Here is a 19,868-nt window from a genome sequence, read left to right as displayed (position 1 = left end):
GTAAGGACTTTTTTTGTATTTTCATGTTTTTTTTGTCATGGGGGTGAGCTTAGCTATTATAGGGGGTGTGTAGCTAAGCTCTAGCTTCTCAAGGAAGTTTTCTCAAAGAAGCTTCTCAAGAAAGCTTCTCAAGGAAGCTACCTAGTCTATAAATAGAAGCATGTGTAACACTTATTGTAACTTTGATGAATGAGAGTCTTGTGAGACACAACTCAAAGTTCAACTTCTCTCCCTTTTTTTCCTTCAATTTCGTGCTCCCCCCTCTCTCTTTTTCTCCCTCTTTCTTTTCCTCCATTGAAGCACCCTCTCCAAGCTTCTTATCCAAGGCTCATCTTGGTGGTGAAGCTCCTTCTTCCATGGCTTATTCCCTAGTGGATGGCGCCTCCTCTCACCTCTTCTCCTTTGTCTTCCGCTGCATCTCCATGGTGGAAAATCACCATTAAAGGACCTCATTGAAGCTCAAAGATCCAGCCTCCATAGAAGCCCCACAAGCAAGCTTCCATCAAAAACTAGGCAGCAACTGTTGAGATCACCCTGTCCTGCACAGACCACTCCCCCCATGTTGATTAGCATGAGTCTCAAGGGAGTTTCAAATCGAGTGATATGCCACCCAAGAACCAACATGTTTCCTCATGAAAAACCACAAGTACTTATCGAAAAAGTTTATACTATTTCCACACAATTATGCAGTATGAAACAAGGGCACCATCAATGCACTAACTTTGAATAGTTAAAAATTTTAAACAATCCCTTTCCCTCTTCAAGATGCTTATAATTTTTAAACCAAATCCCCTTCTCTCTCCAAGGATACTTAGACAGGTCATTGCACCCCCCCATGTACATACACAACATGCATTCATCTCAATGACATCATCAACATCATCTCATCTCAATGTCATCATTAACATCAACATCATCTCATCTCAATATCATCATCAACATCCACAACATCTCATTTCAATATTATCAACATCCACAACATCTCATTTCAATATCATCAACATCACAAACAATCGCATTCTACATATATACATATATCTCATGCCTAGGATTCACATTCCCCAGGTCTTCAGACAACATACATCACATATAATAATTCATAATATAATGAGACTGATATTTTAGGGAAAATTCTAAATTAAAGAGGAGGACTATGGAATACAAAACAAACTCTTATGCCTATTTAAAGTTTGATAAAGAGGTAAACAAAAGAACACATATAAAATTTTGGGTAGAGTCTCCTTTGTAATTAAGACCTTTCCCAAAAATTCCAATCATTACAACAACGTCATTCATAATTTCATTCATCAATAGCAAATATATTGCATCCCATTAGTTTAAAACACAAATTTTCTTGAAAACCAACATGCAACATGGACAGACATACATCCCCATAATTGGGTTCCCTGACCCCAACTATGGTATTAAAACCTATAAACTAACCATAAAATCCCCTCACCTATCTATATTCTCCCATTAGTTCCTTGCGTTGTTGTTTTGAGATCTCTTAGGTTCATGTCTGTTAGTTCAAATGTAGAGCTTTATATACCAAATCGAAGACAATTTAGTATAGATTTCAAAGATAAGGTTAAAATTTGGGTCAAATACCCACTAAAATTTAAAAGGGACTAAAATGGTGTTTTTGGAGTCCACATAAAAAAGACGTCATTTTGAAATTCCGGTCACGCCAATGTGACCGGGGTTCAACGAAGGTCCCAACAACAAAATCAATTTTATAAAAAGGCAACTTTTACAACGTCTCATTTTTAAAGGTTTTTCAAAGGAAGTGTGAAAACATCCAATAACGGTACCCAAATCACAAAAGAAACTAAGAGAAGCCCAAACTAACCAGGAGAAGGCATAAAAAACACGGTTACCTTGAAGAAACTACGAAAGAAGGGTCAAAGGCTTTGTTCTCTGTAACACCCCGCTTTTCATCAAATAAATAGAAAGAGTTTTATTTAAATATTAATATAGTTTTTTTAGAAATTAAATAAATAAGAGTAAAATGATGTTTTAGAAAATGAATGGATGTTTTAGTTGGTTATTAATTCAATGAAAAAGTAAAATAGAGTTCCTTTTTATAAAATAATAAAATAAAGAAAAATAAAGTAAATAATAGGCTGAGAGTACCCTAGCTATAAATAGAGACATATTATGTTTGTTTTTACATTTATGATACGTCTTTATGCTCTCTCTTCCTCTCAAATTCGTTTTTCCTTCTTACTCTCCCAAACCCTCTCTTTTTCCCGCATACACCCAAACTTGTCCCAGTAAAACTATGATCCCGAACTCATTAACCGTTGGCTTGTCGTGAAATTTGGACACCACCTTCAGAACTCATTTTTTCACATTGACACTGTTGGGATTTACACAATAATGTGTATAGAGAGACAAATGCCCCTCCCACGGAGACAGTGAAATTAAGGATCCAATCCCTTCTCCTTCTCTCTAACACTTGAAAACCCTAGTAGAACAACCAGAAAAAAAGCTTGAAGAATCTTAGAAAACCACTAGAGACGCCGCTATCGCTACTGAACTACACACGTGAGCTCGCTTAGAGGTAAGAGATGAGTTACTCATGCTTGGGGATTGGAATGAACATGCGTAGGAATCCTTAGAGGATCAATTTTGGGTTGTTTTATGAAAACCAATTTTGTTCTTATGCTTTTAATCATGAATTGACTGTGTTTGATGGACCAATTGATGTCTCGATGCAAAATTAAAGTGAAATTGATGTGTTTTTGTGTTGAGTGTGAACCCTAGAAATTGGGACCTTTTCTAATTAGCATAATTTCTAAAATGGCCTGAGTATTTTATTATATGAGATATTTTAGTGTTGCAGCAATTTGTTTCTAATCATTCACAAATTCTCGGGATTGCATATTTGTTATCCTTGTGCATAAATCAGATATGCCAAAGGTAGACATTGATTGGATATTGTTTTGTTGATTTTATACGCAAATACATAGTAAATGCAAATAGATAGTAATAAGGAAATTAAGGACAATGACTAATCTTGAATTGGTGTTAGTATCTTTGCCATATTATTTATATATTATAAAGGCTTGAAATTGATTCACATAAGGATTATATAATCATTGCCAAATCAAACTCCCGCAACAGTAAAACCCAACGAATAAGTCTAGGTTTGGAATCTGATTTATTTAACAAATACTTGATGGTCAGTATATAGTATCACTTTTTAGCCAATCAGATAAGATTTAAACTTTTCCAAGGCATCCACTATGGCTAGAAACTCTTTCTCAGTAGTGGCATAATTCCCTTGGTGTTCATGCAGCACCTTGCTAGCCTATGGGATGAAAAATTTTATTCTTTCTTTGGCCTAGTACAACTCTCACTACATAATCACTTGCATCACACATAAGTTCAAAATGTAATGGCCAATCATGTGCAATGATTATTTGAGCAGAAACTAAACTAGACTTCAAATGATTAAACACATTTAAACATTCTACATCAAAATTAAATTGTGTGTCCTTATTGAGAAGGTTGCTTAATGGATTAGCTATCTTTGAGAAGTCTTTGATGAAGCATCTAGCCCGCTCGACCGAGAAAACTCCTGATTCCTTTTACATTCATTGGTGGAGGCAAATTTTCAATAATATCCACTTTATCTTTATCCACTTCAATGCCCCTTGATGATATTTTATGGCCAAGAACAATCCCTTTAGTCACAATAAAATGACATTTCTCCCAATTGAGAATGAGATTTGTATCAACACACCTTTTTAGCACAATTTCAAGGTTGGACAAGCACACATCAAACGAGCTTCCAAAAATGGAGAAATCATCCATAAAGACCTCGATGCATTGGGATCGGATTTCACCTATTTAACAATCTTGCAATCATTAGTTTACACATACATGATTCCTTTATATTCAATTTTATTGGATTCAATGGTTCATTTCATGTTAATTCCTTAACTATGAAAATTCTATGGATTTAAGATCAACAACCAGTACCTTGATCATCAACTCAAAACCCCAACCTTAAAATCAATAATCTTGACAACCAATAATTCTAACTCTATTCCTAGTAATTATAACCATCGAGTGACTTGGTTTAGATCGACATTTCGATAACACTTCCCAGTTAGAATCCAAACCTTGAATCATGAAATGAGCGGTCGATTCATCTCAAGCATTAAATTCAAAATCAAATCACTAACATTGAATAATAGGGAATCATATATATATATATATATATATATATATATACATACATACATACATATATACACATATAAAAAATATTATAGAAGATGTTAAAGATAGGGGGTGTAACATGAAGAAGCTTTGGAGCTTGAAGAAGTTTTGTCTTTTTACATGCCTAACTCTTTGACTGACATTTGTATTGATTGTTACATCTTAGTCTCTATATTTTCATATGTACATCATGCATCATCATATAGAGGAAAAAATATTGTTTCTAAAGTTAGGAACTTCTTCAGTGCATAAAACTCTTTGTTTTAATCGATAACAAGGCTAATCATAATCAATTAAACAAGTGTTCATAGCTTGCAGAGAGATTCTTGTTTTGGTTTAATCAATTACCAATTAATCTTAATCGATTACATAGTTCAGTTGAGACCATGTCTGGTTTTCATGAGTCTTTGCTTTAATTGATTACCATATGATCATAATCGATTACTTCACTTTTAAAAGTGTTCGAAGAAGTGATCGAAAACACTTTAATCGATTACATCAAGAATCTAATCAATTACATTATTCTTGAAAGTTTTCTAGATATTGGGAAACACACTTTAATCGATTAAAATGATAATATAATCGATTACTTATTCAAAATAATCGATTACATTGAATATTTAATCAATTACAGGCGGTTATAATTATCACTAATACAAAGTAAGCTTTTTACATCGGTTCTACAAGTCTTTCTACATCGGTTTTGACGCGTCATCGTAGCCGGCGATGTAGAAAATACGTCGTCCTACTACGATGGTTAACGGACCGTCTTAGAATGGGTAGTGTTCAAAGACGGGTTTCAGCCCAAACTCGATGTAGCATCCTGACCTTTTTACATCGATTATTAAGAGGACCGATGTAGATTCTCTTCATTCTACGACGGGCTGATCTCTAAACCCGTCTTTGAATTCCACATTTCTACATCGGTTGTGCTAATAACCGATGTAGAATGGCTATGATACTACATCGAGTTTTGGTGACACGTCGTAGAAGGATACCCCTTGATAAAGAATTCTACATCGGTTTTGATTGTAACCGATGTAGAATTGTCAGGATACTACATCGATTTTTGGAATAACCGATGTAGATTTACTATTTTTTTTATTCTTTTGCTTTTTTGTTCATGAACGACAATAACAATATTCAAATATAATTAAACCTAATATCTCCTATGACACTTATTTTATAAACACTGGTCAAATTTCAGAAATGAAAATAGTAAATTTCAGCAATAAACACTTATTATATAAACCCTAATTTGAATCTAATTTTTGGTTTGGATCGATGCCGCCTTTCTTCATCTCAGGAGGACAAGAAATATGTTGCAACGGTGTAGTAAAGTTGTATAAATCATAAAAATGCACTTTTTTTAGTAGTGTAACTAAGAACGCAAAGCTCATAAAATGCCTAAGTTATAAAATTCCTACTTTAAAATTAAATCAACACTAGCACCATCTAGATAAGCTTTTTCTTGTGGAAAGTATCGCTTCAAATGCAACAACTGCAGAACTAAAACTACAATGCACACACCCAAGGACATGGTATAACCCAAGACCATCAGCAAAATAGAGGATTATAAAGTTAATGAAAGAAGAGAGGTAGACTTCAATTCAAGGAAGTACTAAATTACAAATCATGGAATTCTTTATAAAAACAGCTTTGAGACTCATTCTATAATAATCAATAGGCCTTTCAAGTATATTTTTTATGGTATAACTCTTGTGAGGTAGAACTAAAAAAATTCTAGATGAAAACATCAGGCATATCAATAGATTATTAATACTGATGAAATGTTTAATTACCTCAATCTTTTCTTTTTTAGCAACCGAATCCCAATCCTTGGCTGCAATTCCAGTTTTCCAATCAAGGTTCACACTAACGTCTCCACCAGCTCATTCACTATGACCCATCCAGAAGCATGCTAAGTAGTTTCCACTCTCTCGAGTTGTGAAGGCGAAATTACCAATTGATATGTTCTCCATATGATGAAGATTGTTTTCGTATGATGATGTGACCTGATGAAAACAAATTACTATAGGGATAAAAATTCCTTGGACAACCAACGAGATACCCAAGATGAGAAAAGAATAGTGACAAGTAATTGATATGATTGGTTAGGCAATGTGATCATAAGAGAAAGATAAAGAAAAAATGAGATAGAGTATTTACACTATTTGGATGTAAGAAAATCAGGTATCACTACTACATGAGTATGAGTAATAATACATGAACATCTGCAAAGTATGTATGCCTAATTGACACTCGTAATTATTTTTTTCTCTACCCTTTTTCTTACCGGATCATGTTTCTATCTCTCTAAAAGTGTAAAAATAGGATGACATAGTTGTCATGCACCATTTTCCTTCTAAGAATGTGTCAAGGTTTTTGCTCAATCCACATTAAAGAATAATGATATATATGTAGATACTACACCTTATAATATTACTTGTTACATGTATACTACACCTCTCTAATCCACATGTATATTTTATAACTTAGGCAAAACTAAGCACTCAACAAACCATCATCCAGAAAAATTATATTTCTTGTTTGATTTTTAAAGGAAATGGGATTATCAAGAAGTTATCAACATAGTTGGAAACCAACAACAGTAACAAAATGTTCATGTGATTAATATAAAAGGAAAAATAGTTAATGAACTAATCTAAGCTTTCTTACTTCTGTGGCCACTCATTTGCTTTCTCTCTATCCATTTCTTGTCCAAAGATAGTTTCTAATTTTAGAATGTTTGAGTTTTCAGATGAATACCTGTTCAAATATGCATCATTCGCAAGCAACTGTGGTAGCGAAGCTGCTGAGGCAGATTGCAAATGCTTGAAATGCTGAGATAGGGTAATGGTAATGAACTTGCCATCATCAGCTACTAGTGCTGTAATTAACAATAACACAAACAAAGCCTCAAAAAGAAGAAAAAAAATATAAGCTCGAGTAGTATTAACTAAGTACTAACCACTAGATAAACAGAGAAACATATAATATGCCTTTGAGACACCGTTGCGCCTAATGAAGCACTGAAGTACATGTTCCCTCGGGCCAGGCTGCCAAATTTAAAGCATGAAATTAGACAAAATTGATTTAATTTGAATAGAGAGATGGGGAAGGTTATGTTGGAAGAGAATTGAGGTGGCTTGACAATCTCCTTGCACCACAAAAGAGAAAGAGGGAAATTAGTTACAAAGAAAATAGTAATGTATTATTTAAGTTGAATATCTTACAAAAAAACTGCATCTCTAGCAGCCATGACAAGAATATCAATGCATGACAAGGACTTCTCATCAAGCATTTAAAACATGACAAGGAAAATTTCAAACAAATTGAAAATGTAACTACAAAAAAGACAAGTTAAAAAATTATAAAATAAAACATGTACTGATGAGATTATTTACAGCAGCACCTCGTAGGTTAAGGTTCCCCAGAAGAATCAGGCTGGCAAAGTGTAACATTTGAAATTACACCACTAGCAGATAGGACCAACAATAGATATTAACAGAAATTAGTAGAAACTTATAGTAATTAATAATTTCAACAAGTACTACTCATAATATAATAATATCTACAAAAAGTAGTCATACATTTGTCCCAGGCTACATATATTATGAATTATCTTAGTTTGAGCAAAATTAAACAAAAACCAATTATTATGTTGGTATTTTCCTATGTTAAGTGGAGTTAGTAGAAAAGTTATTACAATAAATCAATAAAATGATATATTTTGGGAACAAATGTTAAATTCAAGGTTTTAATTGTCATCATTGTCGTAGTAGCAAAAACTTCCAAAACCTCATAAAATTGTGAGAGAGGAAAAATGGCAGACAAAGTGCAGCTGATGTGGTATTGCAACCACAAATTGTGGTTGCAGACCACAATTCAACACTCCCTTGCTAAAATAGAATCATATTTCTTCTTAGCTGTTGTTCCATCCAATTCCACACTCACAGGTGAGACACCAATAGCTCCAGCTGTTGCTTTAGGAACAGGAGGAGGAACCTGACTTGGAGCTTCACTCCTTGGTGCCATATGATAGGCTGATGGAGCTTCTGCCCCTATCACTGTAACCCCAGAATTGAAGCCTTCTCTTCCTTCCATGCGCATATATCAAACTACTCACTCCTAAGTCCACAATCAAACCAACATCTACAAGCCACAAATCAACAAACAATGTACTCAAAAAGAAAAATGATTCATTAGAAAACATGCCATAACAAAAATTTGAGTATTTTAGCAAAACCAAAAATTTGAATCTTCTTAAACATGCAAGGAAACCAAAATGAAAACTCATCAAAGGATTCCCAGATACTAGGAAGAAAGAAAACAAAGACACAAACTTTGGATTTTTTTAAGTTGTTTAGCTGAATTAGCTGATCCATTTAAAACTTTTAACTTTGCACTAAATTGCAAAAATCATTGATCACAACACTCTAGGGTTTGAGTAGAAAATCATACGAGGAAGAAATGCAGTTATCTTCTAACAAAGTTAATTTTTTTTCCCTTCTGTTTCCATCTCTGAAAAATGGGTACTTGCTCAGTTATCAAGTTTTCAACTTTCTAGTACTGAAACCAGAAATTTGATTCATAACAAAAAGGACTAAAAGAAAGACAATCAAATAAATACAAAAATAGAAAAATGTTTTGCCATATTATTACAACCTCAAAACATACTTTGGTAAGAAAATTTTGAAAAATGCTTAAAAATAGCAAATTCAAACTCTCATAAATTTTGTCAAAAAGCCACTCATTTGATTCAAATATTTCTTGACCTTGAACTTTGAGCAGAGCAAAAGCAACCAAAAATACTAAAGGCTTTTCTAAAGGAGCAAAAAAAAAAAAAACACCCTTGTGCATAAACCTGCTTCGTATCCAGCAGTTACCTAAACTTTTAAAAGACAAGAAGCTGAAACTCAAGGAAAAATTAACTACACAAAAATATATATAAAAAAAACTTATTTTTTACATACCAACATCAAACTCTGAATACTGCTCAGAATACAAGACTCTTCTAAAGGTGTAATCTTTTATAAAGACTTCTTTTCAGTTCCCTCCAGAAGTTAACTTGCTCACTCAACCCAGAAAGTGAAAATGAAATAAATAAATAAACAAAAAAAACACAGAAAAAAGGAAAAAGAGCAGAAAAAAGTGAAAAACCGTTTGCTCCAGAAATTTAAAACAACTTGGAAATTTCAATAGTTGAAAAAAACCTGTTGGCTGGTTGGGTTTTCCAAAGCTGCTTGAATTGAAACTTGAAAGTTGGAAAATTTTAATGGGAAAATACGGTAAAGCTCAAAATAAATACTTCAACAACAACATTAAAATAATAATTAAAATAAGGGAAATGCCGTATCTTTAATCTTTGATATGCTAAAAAAGTTTAAAAATATACCAAATATATAATATTTTTTTTATCACAATCAAATATATAATACTTAATGTTTTTAATTGATTTTTATCGTAATTTTCAACAATAGTGTTCGTTATTAATTTTTAAATGAACTTCTTAAAAGAAAACAAAAAGATAAACAATTTTTTAAAACCCTCATTATCACAAATCAAATAATAAAAATCATAATTGTGAAAAAAGAGCAATTCAAGGGCCATAAAATAGGTAAATATGTATTAAATTGCTAAACCCCATAAAAATAGTAAATCTAATTCGAAAACTAATAATTAATATATTGTGTTTAATAATAAATTATCATATATTTAAAAATAGTTTAATTTTATAATAATTATTTGAAAATTATATACAAAATAATTCCTATTTATTTAATGATCCAATATAAAAATCTTCCCATTATTATCGAGAAAAAAACTTCCCATTAATAATAAATAATATATAAATATTAAACAAAAAATACAATCTAGTTTAGAAGAATTTCACCTCTGTAAAGGGTAAACTTTTTTAAAAAAGAATAAATATTCTCATTTATATTATAGAGGAAAAAACATACATAAATTTTCCATTTTTTAATTTCGCAGTTGTGACACTAGATCCGAGAGGTTATGCAATGATTTTAATACTAAATGTGACTTTTCCTATTAAAACATTTCAACTTGTTAGCCACATCTTACCTGCTAAAGCTTTTCATGATCCAAAAGGAATTCTGATCGCTTCCAGTCATTATGAGGTGCAATCGATGCCCCCACATGAGGTGCAGTTAAATATCCAATTTAAGGTGTGGTAATGGTAGTTGTGAAAATTGCGTTCTGTCTAAGTTAGTATTTAAATGAATGATTCCATCAACTAACACTCCATTGGCATAGTAATGAAACAACAATAACAGATGATATATATCAATTCAAGTAGAAGACATAGTTGACTTCTAATAAATAGAAGATAGGTTGACTCACTATAAGTAGTACTTAAGGGAGGTGAAATCCAATACAACAACATGGTTACTCATTGTGAAACATAATTCAGAAAGCTCGATAGAGCAAATTTTTTTAGGTCATTTAAATGATAAATTGTGTTGCATATTGCAATGTTGGTCCTGGTGCACTAACATAATTTAGAATAATGTGTACACACCATGGAACGCACCAACCCCAAGGCACTGCTATAAACCTGTTACATACACCAAATTAATAATAATAATGAGCTGATTGCATGATTAAAATTGGAGGAAGAAATTAACTAGATTAAAAATCTTTCTAATCCAAAAAAAGCATAAAGCCAATAAATATGTACAAGGCAAGACAAATAGACAGTGGCTTCTTACTGAATAATTTGGTTTCAATGCATGAGCAACAACAATGCTTAAAAAAAAAAAGACAAAAACATTAATTGAGAATTTCCAACATTATCACCAACATTATCAGCAATCACCTGTGTACACAGTAATTTATTCAGACAAATACAAAAGAATTAATTAGAGAATGTTTAAAAACCAAATAAGGGGGCCTAGTTTCAGGATTATATTTCTTACAGCTAGATTTCTTGGATCATCTTCGGGGATGTTTCTTTCAACCTTTCGGACAAGATCAACACCAACATCAGCAACCTTAGTATAGATACCTCCATCAACTACACTTCCAAACAAAGCCATAGAAGACCCACCAAGACCATAACTAGTGATGGCCTCAAAAAGACCACCCCAATCATCACCATAGTAAATCTTGAACAAGTTGATGGCAATGTAAAGAACCAAAAGACCATTTGCAGCAAGGAGAAAACCCATAACGTTTTCAACAAAACAAAAAAAAAAAGCTACTGGATAAGATCCCAAAATACTTGCAATGAAAATTTTAAACAACTTACATCAACAAGTCAGAATCTAGATAAGATCCCACAGCTTCTCGATTCTAACAAAAAGCTATTGCTTACCATTTTCCAACTGAACAAACAAATAAAAATCCTAATAACATATTAGGCACTACATATTTTAGAACAGTCACAGTAACCTGAGCCATTAACCAAAACACACTCTAAATTAATTGCTAATCATATATGGCTACCGAATAAAATAAAGACACAAATTCCATTCCAAAATGAAATTCTACCAAAAACAAAAACAATTTATATTTCGAATTTAGTGCAGCAGAGATTATAAGAGAATCTACCAAAAAGGAACAATTTATATTTCAAATTTAGTGCAACAGAGACTATAACAGAATATATATATATATATATATAGATATATTAGAGTAGTTATGGACTCACATAGCAACTCTATCAGGATTGAAGGCGCCGGTGAAGGAATTGTACTCAAAACGATAGAAGAAATCGTCGTTTCCGATAGCATTGAGCTTCGTGTAGCTCTTGAAGCTGTGGACCGTACACCTGGCTTTGACTGTGTCGGCGCTCTGAACATCGAAGTGATAGGAGAGGAAAACCTCCTTGGAGCCGTGAAACTGGCGGTGGCCGCCGATTGACTCCTCCGGCCGGTAGTACCACCGGACGTCAATCTTCACGTCGGTGTTGCGCGCGTCGGCTTCGATCCACTCGATCCTCGTCACGTACGACGTCTTTCAAAGGTTCAAATCATGTTGTAGGCCACAAAGCCAGCTCAAAAACATTTCAGAATCCAAACAATGAAACAAAAACAAAAAATAGGGTTAAAAAAAACCCTCAGTGGTAGTTCTCAAAATCAGAGCATAGAGTTTACAAACAACCAAAATTTAGGTAAGGTGCGTGAGGTTGAGGTGCGTGAGCCATTTAGGTGAGGGAGAGAATGGTTGAGAGGAACAACGATGGCTGAGAGAATGGGTAAGGGAGTAGCGACGCCGTTTAGGTAATTATAAGTATCGTATACAAAGACGGTCCTAGGGCAGCACCGTGGTTGTCTTAATTTGTGGTAGTTACAAGATTGCCGCCACCATCCATTCTAAGACGATTATTTATAACCGCCTTAAAATGTACGATGTAAAAAAAATATTTGTATTTCTAATTACAAAATTGTCACCGCGTCATATACTAAATAGGTTCTCGAGAACCGTCGTAGATTGCTCGTCGTAAAAACAATGTTTGTAGTAGTGTGTTTTCTCTATAAATAACCACCTTGTGTTCTCACTTTTACAACAACGAATAAAATAAGAAAGAGATAATAAAAAATGCATAGAATAAGTGTGCGACTCACAAATTCTAGACTTAGTTTTTATAAAGCTCTCATGGAAAAAAAGTGAGTTGTGAATTTCTCTTGAGTTTAAGAAGACACTCATTCACTCAAACAAAGGTTCTTGCATGTGATTGCTCAGGTTGTGTCTCTCCTTGACTCAATTTTTTCGTGTGTTTTACATGTTGTTAGTATATGCATGAATTTCTAAAGGCATGCTAGAATAGGTTTAGTTTGGGCTAAGGATAGGTTTCTCTTAGGCTCTTAATCACAAAGGACCCTAAGGTTGGGTACCTTTGTGTTTTAGTTATGGCAAACCCTCTCAAAACAAATCATAAGCCTTATAAGTTTATGCCTACTGATGAGTTTGCTTAAGTGTATTCAGAAAAGATAAGTTTTGTAGAGAACAAAAATTAAAGTAAACTCAAGGCTATCACGAGTCACTCGGAAATGATGATAGGCTTGAAAGCTCAAAGGAAGACTCAAAGTGTCCTTGATTGTGTATTGCAATGAAGAAGTTAACATGCTCACTGGATGAAGAGAAAACTTCAAGTCATGAGAATTAGTCAGCAACTAAATAACAAGAAAAATGTTGTAGGCATGAAGATCTGCACGATGAACATGACATGAAGAACAACATTGTTACAACACACTCAGAATGGAATTTTAGCAACAAGATGGGTTCTTCTAGACATTGTATCTAGGGTTCCAGAAATGAAATTGAGCTATTCTTGGTGGGTATGGAAAGCTTCAAGAAAGATCTTAAAATTACATATGCAAGTTGTGGTCTATTACAATATGGATCATGGACAAAATTGAGCCTGAAGTTGCAGACGTTGATCTGCTTGGACAACTTGACATGTTTGTAGTAATTTGAAGACTGCTAGAGAAGCTAAGATAAATTTATACATCTTTCATGAAGAAGTCATGAGATAATATGGCTTATATCTTGGAGGAAATTGATGATCAAGATAAATATGTTATTTTGTCCTCACAATATAATAGAACTGCAATGCATTGAACATTTATTATGATATAGTGGTCCAAATGACATGAGACCAGTGCCTGAGTGTCAAGGGTATAACTCTCTACAACTCTCATGAAGACATCAAAATCCATTTTAGCTATTCAGAGGGTCAAAGAAATCAAAATAGTAACAAGCAAAACATGCTATGACAAGCTCACACCAGAATGTTTGGAATACAAGATTGTTATGCCATCTCATCAAATTATTCTTATAAGAAGAACATTCAGTGGCTTTCCATCTAAATTAGAGAACTCTCTCAAAGAAGAACATCATAGGCAGGAAAGTTATGCAAGCCAACATATCTGTAAATGATGCATATAAAAAGAGAAGAACATAACAAGTAATTTCAAAATGGATGTCTAAACTTTTCTTCCAAGTGAAAAGCTTCAAAAGATTTGAAAGTGTTAAGTCCAAAACCCTTGGTGTTTTAATTATGACAAACCTTTTGAACACAAATCATAAGCCTTTTGAGTTTATGCCTACTTATGAGTTTGCTTAAGTGTACTCAAAAACGACAAGTTCTATTAAGAGCAACAATTAAAGTAAACTAAGGGCTGTCACGAGTCACTTAGAAAGGATGATAAGCTTGAAAGTTCAAATGAAGAAGTCAACATGCTTACTGGATGAAGAGAAAAACTTCAAGCCATGAGAAGTAACTAGCAACTAAAAAACAAGAAAATTTTTGTAGACATGAAGATTTGCACAATGAACATGGCATGAAGAACAACATTTTTGCAACATATTCAAAACGGAATTTCATTAGCAAGATGAGTTCACTCAGGAAAATGTATCTAGAGTTCCAAAAATGCAATTGAGTTATTCTTGGTGGGTATGGAAAGCTTGAAGAAAGATATTCAACCTTCATGTGCAAGTTGTAGTCTAATACAATTTGGATCAAGGACAAAATTGAGCCTGAAGTGAGATGCTCAGAATGGATGTCTCAACTATGCTTTCAAGTGCTTAGATTCCATATCCATTTGTAAGACAATTAAGAGTTGGACTTGTAATTTTGTGAAAAACCCGTCAAAGGTTCATACTCAAGGGTTAAAGCCCATCTACAAAAAATTTGGGTCAAGGAGTTTCTATTTATTCTAAAGTTAGTGTTGAATAATTAGTTGATTTGAAAAGAATTTGTGAAGACATTGAAAACATATTAAAGACCAAAAGTATTCCACTTCCTACTAACAAAAGGACTCTAATGGCACCAACATTGCCACTAAAAAGAAGAATGGGCACTATAGTGACGATGGCAATATAAAGGATGCATTTAATATTGATGATAGGAATAAACTTAGAGTTGAGATAACAAGAATGTTTTATTCTACTAGCTTATCATTTCATCTTGCTAGAAAATCATATTTTGTTAGTTCTTATTCATTTGCTGCTAACAAGAATCTTAGTGGCTTTTTGCAAAACGAGAGGTTCATATTGAGAGGTTGCTTCAACCTATAAAATAAGTGTGGATTTTAAAAGAACTTATGCTGGTTGCCAATAGTTGGGTAGATGCTCAAAGAAGGATCAATGTTTTTAAAGGCTATTGATGGGTCAAAGGAGTATAAGGGCAAGCATTACATGGCTAGATTAATAAAATATGTGTAACAAGAAGGCATGACCACAAAATATGGTCCAAATCATAACAAATAATGCTCTTGTTTGTAAAGTAGTTGGGTTATTGTTAGAAGTTGAATTCCCTCATCTTTTTTTGGATCCCTTGTGTGGTTCATACTTTGAACCTTAGAGTGAAAACATATATGTTGCAAAGAATGCTGATGGAAATGAAAATGTTTTCCGTGAATGTGGGTGGATTACTGAAGTAATTGATGGTGCATATGTTTTATCAAGACTTTCATCGTGTCTCATTCAATGAGATTAGTTATTTTTAATGAGTTTTCTTATCTTAAACTTCTTTCAATTTTTGAAACTCATTTTGCCTCCATGAAAGTGATGCTAAAAAGATTCAAAATGTTGATTTTTTTTTTTTTTGCAAAATATGGTCATTAGTGATCAATGGAATAGTTATAGAGAAGATGATGTTAGAAAAGTTGCATATGTGAAAGAAATAATTTTGAATGATATATGGTGAGATAAAGTATATTACATTCTTTCTTTCATGGATCATATATATAGCATGATTAGAATATGTGACAATGATGCTTCCACTCTTCATTTGTTGTATGAAATATGGGATTCTATAATAGAAAAGGTGAAGGCAACCATCTATAGGCATGAGGTAAAGCAAGAAAATGAAGTATCCAATTTCTATGGTGTTGTTTATGAAATACTCAATTAAAGGTGGAGCGAGAGTTGTACCCCACCTCATTGCATAGCTCATTCTTTAAATCCACGACAATCCTTTTATGTTAATTTGTCAATAATGAAGTATGACTTAGATCATTCTCAATCATAATACGACTAATTTTTTTTATAGGCATTATAGTGAAGTATGACTTAGTGAGGCTACAAAAAGGTTCTTCATCTTGTGCGGGTGACTTTGGTTCATGTGATTTAATTGAGTATAAATGGGCATTAGATCCAAAAACTTGGTAGGTGATGCATGGATCTTCTACACCTCTACTCCAAAAGCTTGTCTTAAATCATCTTGTGCAGCTATGTTCTTCTCGTGTTGTAAGAGGAATTGGAGTACATACTCCTTTACTCATTCTTTAAAGAGAAATAGATCCAAAAAAGGTTGAATATTTGGTTTATGTGCACTTCAATCTTTGAATTTTGTCTAGGAAAGATGAAGGGTATAAAAAAAGGAGAGATGAGATTATGGTGCTAGAGTTCTTGAAATGGCATATTTGTCTCTTGATGAATCAAAGTTAGAATCTATGCTTTTTTAGATGATGTCAAGGGAGGAGAACAAAATGATACAATTAGAGTTAGACAATATTTTAGTAACTACGAACTAGTAATGATGCTTTTGAATTGGCTATCGTATAGAGCAAATACTTGTTTTGAGTTTTACCAAATATGCTTTGATTGATACAATTGCCATCTTATGATATGGGCAAAATTGAATATTTTTTTTTATGATCACAAGTATCTTTATTGCAAATTGTGATCATTATTACATTTATGAATTAATGACAAATGGTCAATGTATTGGGGGGTTTGATATGAATGAGTGATAATTGCTTTTCACACTTTGTTTTTGCGAGCAATTATCTTAGCAGTTTTAGGATGTTTGTTAACAAATTGTTACTTTTGTGAATAAAGTTGTATAAAATTAGTTTAGAATATAAGAAAGATAGTTTTTAATGTTTCTATATGAAATTTTGATGTTACAACAACATTTTGAGTTAAAAGGAATAAGGAGCTACGAACGTGAACTCACCATAACGAGATGAGCTATCACCACAGGAAGATAGGACTAGATATCAAGTGAAAGGGTGTAAAGACTCACCACAACAAATTTACACCTCACCATAGCAAATCTTCAGTCTTAGATCAAGAACTTGCCACAGTAAGTGCATGTGTAACCACAACGAAAGTTGGTCCAAAGAGCATGAAGATTCAAGTGAAAGTGTCCTTTGCAACGAATGAAGACTTGTTGTAGTGAGAATTGTCCTCGCTTCAGCAAGAGTCTGATGTGACATAAAAATTATAGCTTTAACTCCCATTAAAAAGAGCTTGTAACATCATAATAGAAACTTTTTGTCACTTTTTTTTTTGTAATTCCATTGTTAGAATTTGCGCTTTTTCTCCATCTTTCTCTTTATTTTCTCTCTTTTTGTCCATTGCAAGTTCCATTTTTGCTGTTCTTTTGGATCCAAATATCATCCATTGTAGTTACACTCCATGTTGTTGGATTGAATGAAGTAGCTTAAAGTATGTGATTCTCCAATTTCTTATTTGTGTTCTTTGTTATGTGATCATTTTCCAATTCTTTGCTTAGATGCATGCTTAGGCTTGATCAACCTTGCTTTTAGGAGTCAAATTGTGTTGGAAAAAAAATTTGGTTCTAGATCTGAATTGCAAATGTGTAAGAATCTAATTTTAGGAATACAAATAGGTTTTTGCATTGTAGAGATTATCTATGCAAACTCTGATTTCTAGGTTAGGTTTACTAAGGAATTAGGAATCTAACTTAGGAATTAAGGGTTTTTAGAGATAGGGGAGGGACATGAAGAAGCTTGAAGAAGCTTTGTCTTCTTATATGCCCAACTCTTTGAGTGACATTTGTATTGATTGTTGCATTTTAGTCTCTATATTTTCATTTGTACATTATGCATCATCATATAAAGGAAAGAAGATTGTTTCTAAAGTTAGAAACTTCTTCAGTGAACAAAACTCTCTGTTTTAATCTATTACAAGGATAATCGTAATTGATTACACAAGTGTTTGTAGCTTGAGAGAGATTCTCGTTTCCGTTTAATCGATTACTAGTTAATCGTAATCGATTACACAGTTCAGTTAAGACCAAGTATGATTTTTCATGAGTCTTTGATTTAATCAATTACCAAGTGATCATAATCAATTACTTTACTCTTAAGAGTGTTCCTAGAAGTGATCAAGAACACTTTAATCGATTACATCAAGAATCTAATTAATTACACAATTCTTGAAAGTTTTCCAGATATTCGGAAGAACACTTTAATCGATTGAAATGATAACATAATCGATTACTTCTTCAAAATAATCAATTACATGTAGACAAAGGATCAAGCTGAAAGTTTTGATGATGCCAAAGGATTACATGAATCATATGCTTCTCAAAGATTTACTCAAGACAAAGCAATTAGAGTTAATCAAGATGGATGATCAAGACAGTCTATAGAGTCTTAGAAAGGATATTAAAATGGAAGGGAATTCCAATTGGATTAGCAAAAGGTTTGGCCAAGAATTTTAAGCTAAAAAAAGTTTTTCAACAAATTTACTCTCTGGTAATCGATTACCAAAGGATGTAATCGATTACCAGTGGCCAAAACTGATTTACAACAGCTATTAAAATTTGAATTCAAAATTTTCACTATGTAATCGATTACACATATATGGTAATCGATTACCAGCAGTTTCTGAACGTTTTAATTCAAATTTTAAAGAGTGTAATTGATTACACACTTATTGTAATCGATTACCAGAGGAGTTTTTCAGAAAACATTCTCATCAGTCACATCCTTTCATGTGGTTATTGAATGGCTTTCATAAGGCCTATATATGTGTGACTTGAGACACGATTTTGACAGAGATTTTCAGAACAACACGTGTTTATCCTCTCAAAAAGAGCAAATTCATTTTATCCTCTTAAGAATTCCTTGGCCAATTCAATTGCAATACATTAAGGAATTATTTGAGTGCTCAATCTGTAAAATCCATCTCTTTCTAGAGAGATTTATTCTTCTTCTTCTTCTCATTCTCTAAGGGATTAAGAGACTGTGAGTCTCTTGTTGTAAAGGATCTCTAAACACAAAGGAAGGATTGTACTTGTGTGTTTAGAACTTGTAAAAGGGATTTACAAGATAGTGGAACTCTCAAGCGGGTTGCTTGGGGACTGGACGTAGGCACAAGGGTGTGGCCGAACCAGTATAAAACTGAGTTTGCATTTTCTCTTCCCTTAATCTCCTTTATTTATTATTGCTTTATATTCATATTCAAATTGTTTCATTTGAATTAATATTTAAGAAGATTGTTTTTAAGGGAATTCATAACTTGAGTAAAAAGTGAAATAGATTTTTAATTAGGGGAAATAGTTTGGAATATCTTAATTCAACCCCCCCTTCTTAAGATATCTGAGGCCACTTGTCTAACAAGGCGGTTATAACTATTTTCTCTATAAATAACCACCTTGTGTTCTCATTTTTACAACAACAAATATAAGAAGAAAGAGAGAAGAAAAGTGCATAGAATAAGTGTGTGACTTACAACTTCTAGACTTAGTTTTTCTAAAGCTCTCATGGTAAAAAGTAAGTTGTGAATTTCTCTTGAGTTCAAGAAGACACTCATTCACTCAAGCAAAGGTTCTTGCATGTGATTGATCTAGTTGTGTCTCTCCTTGATGTGTTTTACATGTTATTAGTATATGCATGAATTTATGCAGGCAT

The 19,868-nt window shown here is 33.0% G+C and overlaps 2 protein-coding genes across 3 annotated transcripts; both read right to left on the bottom strand.

Moving 5' to 3' along the window:
• Positions 1-3,140: 3,140 nt before the first annotated feature.
• LOC114395240 (pyrophosphate-energized vacuolar membrane proton pump-like) lies at positions 3,141-11,817 on the bottom strand. Of its 2 annotated transcripts, XM_028356961.1 has the most exons (7): positions 11,172-11,817; positions 10,775-10,810; positions 7,202-7,289; positions 7,000-7,120; positions 6,033-6,245; positions 3,749-3,851; positions 3,141-3,658 (listed from the first exon to the last, which is right to left on the bottom strand). In XM_028356961.1, exons 1-5 carry the CDS (start codon positions 11,421-11,423, stop codon positions 6,152-6,154), a joined length of 591 nt encoding a protein of 196 aa, XP_028212762.1. In that variant the 5' UTR covers positions 11,424-11,817; the 3' UTR covers positions 3,141-3,658; positions 3,749-3,851; positions 6,033-6,151. The 2 variants fall into 2 exon arrangements, with proteins under 2 accessions (XP_028212762.1, XP_028212763.1); XM_028356962.1 differs by lacking the exons at positions 3,141-3,658; positions 3,749-3,851; positions 6,033-6,245 and having other exon boundaries at positions 6,998-7,120; positions 7,233-7,289.
• An 84-nt stretch (positions 11,818-11,901) lies between these two features.
• On the bottom strand, positions 11,902-13,916 carry LOC114397122 (chromatin remodeling protein SHL-like). Its single transcript, XM_028359237.1, has 2 exons — positions 13,857-13,916; positions 11,902-12,210 (listed from the first exon to the last, which is right to left on the bottom strand). Exons 1-2 carry the CDS (start codon positions 13,914-13,916, stop codon positions 11,902-11,904), a joined length of 369 nt encoding a protein of 122 aa, XP_028215038.1.
• Between the last annotated feature and the right edge of the window lie 5,952 nt (positions 13,917-19,868).

The sequence above is a fragment of the Glycine soja genome, chromosome 18 (assembly GCF_004193775.1).
Source record: "Glycine soja cultivar W05 chromosome 18, ASM419377v2, whole genome shotgun sequence".
In the NCBI taxonomy this organism is placed as follows: Eukaryota; Viridiplantae; Streptophyta; class Magnoliopsida; order Fabales; family Fabaceae; genus Glycine; species Glycine soja.
This window is presented reverse-complemented; position numbering and strand designations above follow the sequence as displayed.